This window comes from Haliaeetus albicilla, chromosome 27 (genome assembly GCF_947461875.1).
Source record: "Haliaeetus albicilla chromosome 27, bHalAlb1.1, whole genome shotgun sequence".
Taxonomy (NCBI): domain Eukaryota; kingdom Metazoa; phylum Chordata; class Aves; order Accipitriformes; family Accipitridae; genus Haliaeetus; species Haliaeetus albicilla.
In genome coordinates this window covers 19010023-19020575 of record NC_091509.1, presented here as the reverse complement: position 1 = coordinate 19020575, position 10553 = coordinate 19010023, and the positions used below count along the sequence as shown (strand labels likewise).

The 10553-nt window shown below is 40.1% G+C and overlaps 1 protein-coding gene across 5 annotated transcripts in view; it reads right to left on the bottom strand.

Annotated features, from left to right (window-relative positions):
- Positions 1-849: 849 nt before the first annotated feature.
- Positions 850-10553, bottom strand: part of MACROH2A1 (macroH2A.1 histone) — a 47607-nt gene continuing 37903 nt past the window's right edge. For all 5 annotated transcript variants that reach the window (XM_069772712.1, XM_069772714.1, XM_069772713.1 and 2 more), the window contains exons 7-9: positions 9535-9624; positions 6160-6334; positions 850-1586 (exon numbers count right to left, since the gene is read on the bottom strand). In XM_069772712.1, the coding sequence (XP_069628813.1) occupies positions 1421-1586; positions 6160-6334; positions 9535-9624 (431 nt within the window). In that variant the 3' untranslated portion in view covers positions 850-1420. The remainder of the gene's footprint in view (positions 1587-6159; positions 6335-9534; positions 9625-10553) is intronic.

The window sequence follows — 10553 nt, the reverse complement described above, 5'->3', positions numbered from 1 at the left end:
CTTCTATTGTTGCTGCTGTTGTTCCTCTACAGCAGCCCCCTTGAAAGCTGCAAGTATCTAGACTCCTACACAAAAACTCCAAACTCTTGCAGGAGCTTAAGCTACACATTTTTAATATTCATTTGGTATTCAGGATACATATAGTGAGTTCTGAGCTTACTGACAAGTCAGATTTGGTCTGCTCACTGCTCTGGATCAATCCAGAGTGGATGTGAAGCCCTCTTTCATCAGCAAATGAAGTTTTCAACAGAGATGGAAAACGTATGCCTACTATCTAGAGAGCAGGCTAAAGACTTCAAAGGAAGAGCTTCCTCTTCAGAGACAGTGTTTGTATGCAATAGCTTTTGAAAGCATAACCTCTTCTTTCTCAAAGTACAAAACCAAGTGGCTTCCGTAAAGGTTTATGCTGGTATGGATTTCAGCTGTGCAAATGATATGGCAACCAATACAAACTGGGCTCATAAATATTTGGAAAAAGTACAAAACAGCTTCAAACAGGCCAATATTAGATGACTGGAACTAGTTAAAAAAAAAAAGAACCCTAGGCCTTGCTTGATCTAAAAGTCTTCAGCCTCCCAAACTAAACAGCCCATTAAGTCAGATTCTGAACAGGAGGACCTGAAGGACCAACTGGAAAATCTGAATGCTCACTGGAAAAAGACCCAACTGGGAGTGTCACTGGGCAGGCACCCAGCCAGGCAGCACAGGTTAAGAGGCCCAGCATCCCCAAGCAAGTTTCCAGGCCACTGGTTCAAATCTGGTATTTTATCATCCCTCTCATAGCTATAACTTCTCAGAATTTAGAAAATGAAGACTTAAGGGAAAAATTAATTCAAGTACACCAACAGCAACAGTTCGAACATTTTACTAAATCAGTTCACACAATTTCAAAATTGTAAATATAATTAAGGACAACAGGGTTTCTGTATTTTTTCTTCCAGATTTATCATTAAGACAATAAACAAACACAAATTAGGTTTATAGCATCTGTTCTTTTAAAAAATGAAAGGAACGCCACTTGATGTATTGATAAAGCACCACAACACAGTTACAAAATAGGGTTGGCCTGTTTCTTTCACAAGTAAAAGACTACATACTCCTAACAGCTTTCTGCTTCAATCCATACTTCATTAAAATAAAACTATAAAATCTCCTAGATTACACTAAGTTCAGACAATGCCTGGTATACAGTGCATTAACAGCAGTAATGCCAACTATCAGTGCCAACATAAAACATTTTAGAAAGTAAAAACAAAACAAACAAAAAAAAACCCCAAACAAAAAAAACCCAACAGAAGAACCACCTTTATTCCCCTAGGTGAGCAAAATTTAAAATAAGGGATGCTCTGCTTCACAATGAGTCAAGGATTTGGGGAGGACGATGGGTAGAAGAAGGGGCTGGTACTGTAGCTTTCTAGGCTTAGTTGGCATCTAGTTTGGCCATTTCCTGCACGTATATCCCTATACTCTCGCTGTCAAAGAGCACGAAGTACACCGTCTTGATTGAAGAGGACATTGTTGACACAAAATAGCTGGAGATGGCTTTCAGGATCAGCTGAGCAGCCGTCTGCTTTGGGAAGCCATTTCTAGAAGGAGAGACAAAAAAAGGAAGAAAATCAAGACTTGCTGAACAAGTTTTTGATGGCATAACCTTGCAGGGAATGCTCCATCTTTTCTCTACCGCAGCACGGTAAATAAAGCTACAAAGCCAGTGTTTACAGTCTGAATTAGAAGCTACAAACTTGTTTGTTTAGGCAAGACTTAAAATGTTCAAACAGAAGAAAAGCATTCCCCAAAAATGAATACGGAGTTCACACACATTAATGGGTTGAACCTTACAATATCTGATGGGTCAATTATCCTCATTTAACAGACAAGTAAACCAACAGCCTGAAGTGTTCAGGAAAGCAGCATATACGTTAAGAGTGGCAGAGTGAAACCCATCCTGAAAGCAAACCAACTGTTAAAGAAAAACAAAAAGGGACATAGAACTTGATATAGAAAATGAAGCATGAAAAGACACAAAGTACAACATGGTTTTACCATTATTAATGGTTAATAATATAGCAGAAAATTAAAGAAGTTACTTGCATAGCCTTGCTGCAGACTGAAAAGGAAGAGAGAACGAGTTCTAGTAGCTTTGGTAGTGAGAAACAACACTGGCAACACCCTTACCATTTCAAATGTGGCAGAAAAAGCGAAGCAGGCTGAGTGAAGGTGAGCAAGTCTGCTCTCCTGGGTCACAGTGAGCCTTGTCCAGACGGGGTCAGTCTAACTTTACCGGGCTTGGGAAGCCAAAGTAGCTGTCAGGGCTGAGGACAGACTTAAGGGACTGGATGGCTTTTCTAAGCCAACCTCAGCAACACTTCCAACACTGCTTACACCCTTTTTAATTACAGGCTGATTCAATATAAGTACAGTCCTAAGAAAAATATCGTGAAAGACATCTGCTTGGTACCAACCAGAGAGATCTAAAACCTAGAGGCCTTTCTACTCCTCTAGCAATGCCTAAAGAAGAGGCTCCTTCCCCCTTCTTCTGGAGGAGGCACAGACAAACAGAACAAACCTTGCTGCTTTCTCAGATGACAAAACTGTGCATGACTGAATTTCACTGTCCAACCTGGGAACCCTTCTTACAAGCTTTTTCACATTTTTATCTAGCAGCCCGCATCTGAAGGTTTCATCTAATCTTAAAACAGGTCAAGCACAAGTAGAATGATCTGAACAAAGCCATGATCTGAACTGTAAGTTTTACAGGTCATGGCAAACTCCTGAAATTACACCTGGTAGCTACTTTGTGGCCTAAGCTTTGCCACTGTATTACTCATGAAGTACTGCTAACCACCCAGACCATGGTTTCACCCCAGCCAAAGTCTGAGCACTCTCTGAGCTGCAGTGAAGTGTGCTGCAGTAATCAGTCTGAAGGTGATGGGATATGATCACTCTGTTACGAGTAAGACCCAAACAGAATTTGAAAGACCCCACTAAAGATCACCTGGTTCCCTGACATGCACTTACAGATATATGATGGTCAATACTGCCTGTTACAGAGTACGTACTATTAATACAACTAATAATTTACAGATTACACAGATGGCTGAGTTTCTCAGAGTTTCCTCAGCAATTTGAAGAAGCTGGGCTAAATTCACCTCTGGCACTAACAGGTGCAACACCACTTAGCATTTGCTCACTGAAGCACCAAACTGGTAATGAAACGCTGTTGTACTCTCCCTCTCATTACATGCCGCAAGACACAAAATGAGAAAGGCAACTGCCTGTGTCATGGCCCGCTTACTGCACATTACCTTACCATAAAGTATACTCCGAGAGCAATTCTGTGGTAGTGCTGCCTGTAAAGTGATATTATACATGCTGCCTGAAGATAATGCTTGCGATATTTCAAAAATGATGACATGAAATAGCTCATGCTGTTTCTTTCTTTTCTGAAAATGCCCGATTTTTTCTTTTACTGAAGAAGAAAAGGAAAAAAAGGATTGTGAGAAAACCTTGTACTCTTCCAAAGCCAAATGAGCTGGTCAGGAAGAATCAGCTGTGTGACAAGTTAATCAACTGAGAGCATAGTTTTGACATCAGAGCTACTTCCTACTGTTGGCTTACACAGAGAAAAAGACACAGACTCAGCATGCCTCCACATCTGATCACTTGCTAGTTACTTATGAATGCTGCATCCTGGCTTATATTGAACAGATCTTTAAGGAATTTTGCTCCTGAGAAGGAATTGTCATGCAGGGCAGCATCAAAATCAGGGTATACGCCATTTCTGAATTGCTCACAGTGGACTCTGAAGTTATACAACTTCCACTTCGGTAGTGCTCCAGCAGGGTGGTCACAACAGGGTAAATGGGAGAAGAGCAGCCTGGTCCAGGGGAGGGATGCACACAGGGAAGCCAATTAAAGTAAATTGTTTATGACCACTCTCCCAAAAGAAAGGAAAGGGAGCAGAAAAATCAGAAGAAAGGTGCTGACCCAATGGCCATGTGTGGGCTGCAAGAAACAGAAGCCTTTTGTGTCAGTCTACTGGTCTGAGTTAAATTCCTGTGAAAAGGCAGTTTGAGACTTTAGTCAAGCTAGCGTCAATTCAGATCAAAGTCAGAGCCTCAGAATGAAATCCCTACTCCGAGGATGATTTTATGTTCAATCCCTAACTCTCCTTTCCCTGTTCTCCTGCTGGCCCTACCAGACTGAACTCCAGGCTACCTTTGTACAGCACCCAACTTGTGCTTTCCACAAGTTGGCTGTAGCTGAGCATCTGGCCCACTGAATGCTACAAGTATGCTATTTTATTTCCCCCCGTGATTTATTTGAACTGCCCTCATGTAATCCCATTCCTCAACTATAAAAGAGAATGAAACTGTTTATGTGGGTTTATTGGGTGATGTCTGCTTGACAGATGTCTGTACTAGAACAGCTGCATCCATGTGGTGTCTTTGGCATTTGCTGTCTTTAAAAGCTTTACTTTTATTTTTTTTTAACGCTTCTGACTTCATAAAAACAAGTAAAGAGTATTGTCAAAATATATTCTGTTCTCTCCAGAATTAATTTATGCTTGAGTATCTCCAATTAAGAGGAAAAAGAAAAAATACACAACCTCATCTATTTCTGAAGGCCTGTTGATCCCTCTCCGTCTTTTAAAAGCACCACTTCAACTGCCTTGAGTGAGAATGATGTGCACATGCCAAGTGGAAAACTTAGCCACAGATCTTGCCTGTCAGTAACCAGATTTCATAACAGAATGTGAATCTCATGATTGTTCAGGGTTTCATCATCTTCCAACACCAACCAACTACTTCGCAACAAGGGTTGTGAATGGTTCTTCCCTGGGAGCTATCCAGAAAAGAAAGGGCTCTGTGGAAGATACTTTACATAATCTTGCTTTAGGCACCTACATAACCAATTCCATAGTCACTCTACAGTCTGTGGAGGAATACAGTTTCTCCCAAAGAGCAATTCAGAGCTTCTCTTTGTACCGACTAGCCTGTGAACCTGACAGCTAATTCAAGGAGGGTTAGTATGCACCCTCCACTACACTTCTCTGCCATTCTACAAAGTAAGCTCATGTTACCTCCTTAAAATGACACCCATGCAAATTAACCATATTTGGAGCTTTGTCTGATGTAAGTCGCTTAAATTTATTATCCTAGTGAAGCTTCTATTTCTTTATTGTCATTCACCCAAATGACACTTCCAGCCCTAACCCACAGAATATGCAGGAATTAATCTAGTGTTGCAACACGGCACAATGGGAAGAATATTCTTGCTGTATATCAGCCAACTTTTTTCAGGGCAAATTTAAAAGGGGCAGTTGTTCAGGGTTAAATACACAACTGTGTAATTCAGCCTAGATTTGGCCCTTGGTCTTCATACTGAGCCATCATTACGGGCCAAACCTTCCAAACCTTCATCCCCAGCCCAAACCCAAAAGCCTCAGATTAAAAGCATAGTCCGTATTCAGACCCTTAAGAACGTGATCCAACTTTCAAAGGCACTGAGCATCCTGTACAAAGCCAGAGGACCTTAACTTTAGACTTTGGCCTTCAAAAACCTTGGCAAAGGCTTCTAAGGCCTTTTTTTTTCTGAAAGAGTCCTATCATGTAAACTGCATGGAATTGAGCTTATGAATTTTGGGTGAAAGCTTGAAGTGACTCTGCAAATCCTGAGAATCAAGGCACTTCAGGTTTGCTGCTTAAACAAACACTAAGCCATGTTTTCTGGCCATCCTAAGACATATATTGCACTAAGTTTAATTATGCACTAAAGCTAGGTAAAACAGACCCCTTTTCTTCATGTTTTCCACATCCCCAATCTACATGAATGAACTGATAGTCTGAAAAAAGTCTTCTAATATCCTTTTAAAAAGTTCATTTCATGCTCTTTAACCTATTTGCATGCTTTAAGATTCTGCAGGGATCACGACAAGACCTGCGAAAGCTGAACTAATATTCAGGACAATACTGCAGGCTCCACGCACAGCTTCAACAAACCTAGAAGAAACATTTCATTTAGGGAACTGATTTAAACAAAGAAGAATAAAGTCAGCATTGTAGCAATAGGTTTTGTACATGAGAAGGGACTGGAACATATGAGTTGGCACGTATAAAATGTGACCTATTTGGCATTGGGTTTGTGTAACAGCCTTACCTGCCACTGCCAATTGAAGGAAATGCAATTGATTTCAGCTTCTTTTCATCAGCCAGAGCCAAGCAGTTCTTCACTGTCTTTTCCAGCAGCTCCTCGCATTTGTCTGAGCCCCAACCTGGGCTATTACAGTGGATCACAAATTTCGCAGGCAATCCATGGCCAGCACTGACAACAGCTAGTAAGAAACGAAAGTGAAACATAATTGCTTTCCTCTCCTTAGGATTAAAAGAGTGCATATGTGATTAAAAGAGCAAACAATTGACAGACATTCCTTTAGCCCCTGTGAACATTTTAGATTACAAATCACCCAGCCTTAAAATATAACAACATGATTACAGAGACTTTATGTTTTCCATTTCCAGCTGTACTTTGCTGTGGTAATTTAGAAATCATAGCTATAATCAAGCTTATTTTACAGAGAGCAAGAATTCATGGCTGACAGCAAAGGAAACACTTTTATATTGGGGATTGTGCAAACTTGTGTAACGTATAAGGAAAAAGGCAGCAATCTGTTAGAACGTAAAGCTGTTCAAGGGATGATCTTGCTTTGGTTCCCTTTATTGCAGAGCTACAGTACATACCAGCATGCTGGACAGTCGCACAGAGTTATGACTTGTGTGACCTTCAGCTACTCCTGCTAAACACACAGTTTGTTTAGCGAGCTTCTGATCACACTGCAGCCCAAACTGAATCAGTTCAGAGCTATTAATGCTCTGCAAACTGTTAAGGAAGGCTGGAAAAGAGGTGAATTAAGATTTTTGCTATATTTCCAGTTTTGTTTCTGAGTAAATGTAAAGAAGACATTTTGTGTGATTTCAAGACTTTGGACCTGGTCTTATCCAAGCTTTTCTGCGTATGTGTCATCCAAGACCACTTAAACAATTCTGGTTCTACTTTACCTCTTTCATCACATTCTTGACAGACGGTTGGACAGGATGCATTTATAAATTCACAATATTTGATTCACACTGTTTATATACTAACAGGCAAGGCCTTGTATGTACAAAGAAACGGAGAACAATTTTTACCATGCTAATCATGTATTATCACCATGACCCTACCATGGACGTGTGGGGACTAAAAGGATACAGCACAGCTTGCCTACAATCTACCGACAGTCAGGGATTTGCTAGACAAGAGGCCTTCTCTCAGCAGGAGAACACATTCTGGGTTCACCACATCCCATCACAGAGCAACAGAAGACTGTGCTCTGCCTGCCAGGAAACAGAATAAGAGGATCGCTGCCATTTCTGAACTCACAGGTCTGTGGTTGCAATTAAAAACTTGCAACTTTGGTGTGCTTAAAAAAAAAAAAAAAAAAAGTAAAAAGAGGGAGGAAAGAAAAACACCCTAATCATAAGCTGAGGGAGGAAAAATACCTAGTTGAAATCTCAAGCGAGCATACACTGAACCTTCAAAAAGACTCAGCCCCCTTAAAACACACTCTTTGGGATATAAACATACGTGGCCACAAAACTGTAGGTATAAAATGGCAGCTTATGTCTTCAAAAACAATAATAAAAATACCGATAAATTCAAAAAATCAAGTTTGTAAAGGTGCTCAGAGGCCAGAAATCCTCTAGTCCATTCTGGAATGTTTATGAGGCATTTTGTTATTTAAGTATAGTAGAAATAACTCTTGGAGCATAATCATCACATATGGATACTATCCTGTAGCTGCTGCAGGAAAGAGAAAATAGACTTTGCCATATGGCATTCTGACCGGAGGTTAATCAGAAGAGTATATTTTGAAGGACAATGGAAGCACAAGCCTTCATGTTCTTATGGGTTTGCAGATTCTCAACATGTTGAATAGCCTCAGTGTTAGGCAACGTTAATTTGTCATAATGTGCAACTAAAATGTTGGCAGATTCAGAATACATCATAAATCCAAGAAAAATCTATTAAAAGCAGCTGACATATCTCTAGTCAGATGTGAAATGTGGATAATATCTTCATCCTGAAAGCCTAAAATACTGTATTGATACGCATCACCAACTTTAATATTTCTCAGGGAGTGTTTTCCAGGGTAATCATTAATTAACTCATTAGGATTCTGTTGAGGACAACTGTTAATTACCAAGAGCAGTTGTCCCTTACTTCAAATGCAAATGCTCTGAAAGGGGAAGTAACTTAAGCTTTTGCTGTAGAAATGGAAAGAGAGAACCATGGACACATTCTGTGCTGGTTACAATGATATTCCAGGTAAGGATCCTGGTTATTGGTACATTACAGGGATACCCATATAACTGAGAAATCTGAAAACTGGATATCCTTATGGTTGAGAAATTGATGTGTACCAATTCTTCTCTAGAGTCCCCCTCCAACAAGTCCCTAACAGACAGTTTCTCCCAGTGTAGTGTAGAGCTCCCCACGGGCTAAGACTGCCAAGCAGCCCTCAGATTTGAGGAATGCACTGATGGCTGAGAAAAAAATCTTTTCTCTCCAACTTGCAACCTATTTGTGAGCAGTTTAGTCTGGGCTGATAAGGAATACTGTACCAAAGTAAGCAAAACCAAAAAGTAAGTGATGCTATGTATTTTTGCAGACCAAGAATTCCAAGAAAAACTCATTAAAAACTTTAAAAAGGAGAAAAAACCCCTGTATTAAGCACCAGAAGTAAACAGTTGTAATTTTTCCTGTCAGAGCTGAAGTCTTACATCTCCCCTTCAGCTTTAGTCAGAATTCGTTTACAAAACTGCGCACACTGTATTTATTTTCATAGCATAAACACAGATGGCAGAATCATCCTTCTATATGAACAACATGTATCAGCAATTTCACAGATGGTGTAAAATTATGTATCGCCATTACCAAACTTTATTACTCATATAGTAGATTTTTCTCAGATATTACATAAATTTTGATAAGTAGGCATCAAAAAGTCATAAGCTTTTATAGTGATGATTTTGGCACTGATTAAACAAAGTACCCAAGCAGATGCTTAACTTTAAGCACATGCTTAAGTTCAGTGAAAGTCAGCGGCATTTCAGCAAAGCAGATGTTTAACAGAGTCGGACTCAACTGTTCTGAAAAATAAGCATCTCATTAATTGCTTTTCTGAACTGTGCCCTTAATAATCAACACTCATTGTGTACGCATGTACCTGTGAATAGCCTGCTTTTACTTGCAATATTACATCACTACACCATTTCCCAGATGCTTTGGTAAATGTTACTTAAGATGAGAGGTGTGTATTTTAACTTTGGAAAATACAAGTATCACATAACCCATAAAAGTTGTCTGCAGACAGCATGAATCCAAGCGTTGTACCAGAAGGAGCTTGGCTGTCTGACTGCAACGAAGACTGCCGCAGACAGCGAAGCCAGCGCCCGCAGTGTTTTGTTTGCAGGTTTCCGAAGCGCAGAACCTCACCTCCAGCTATGTCCAACGGCCCGTTCTTTTTGCGAAGCTCAATGACAGCTTCCACAAACTCCTTGCCGCCTTTCTTTTCCAAAGTGCTCCCTGAACAGAGAATTGTTATTTTACTCCTCTGATGCCAGGTTTCCACAGCAGACATGTGACTCATCATTATTTTTTATTACATCAGTCTAGAGTTTTCTGCCCAAACATTTTTTGGGGACTGCAAAGTAAGATCTAAACCTTTTGGGACTTCAGAATTAGCTAGTCATTAAAAACAACAACAACAACAACAGAAAGAAAAAAGCAAAAAAGACAACCCTAACAACCCAAAAAACCTCACATCGGTATCCCTTGCTAACATTCTCCAATTTTAATGTCAAAACATCTGACATGACATCCCTACCTCCTTCCTTATCACGAGCATCTGTTAGTGTGAAATGTTCCAGAAGAACGTGCTAGCTCAAGAGTAGTTGAAGGTTCATAATTCCTTCCCCTAAGATTCATTTCCCCTCTCTCTTACAAATTGTTTTAAAGAGCCATTTGCCACAATAAGAATTTGAAACTCACCTGATCTTGGTCCCTGACCCCAACAGGTGGCACCAGGAATGAAACAGTCTCGTGAGTGCAGCGGGCTGCTTTACTTGGTAACTGCCCAGCTTGTTGAGCCACCTTTAACCAAGAGGAAGAGCCTCAGAAATAAGGAGAATCTCTAAGGAACATATTCCTCCAATGAACTTCTCTAACTACAGCTAAGGAGCTGGACAAAGTCGTTCTGGGAGGAGAAGAGCTGTGCAGTGTTTCAGAGCAACCAAAAGGTGTGCTGTTTACAAAGGCAGTCCATCACTAAATGGTTTAGATCTTATTTTGCAGCTCTAGTTTTAAATATTAACATAAAATAAAACAGCCCAAGAAAGCATTTTCCTAACTACATAAGCATCCCACATAATTTTGCACTGTGCATATTAATTATAAAGGTAGATAAGTAAAAAGCAGTGATATCACAAAGGCTCTGATTTGAGATATTACTTTGA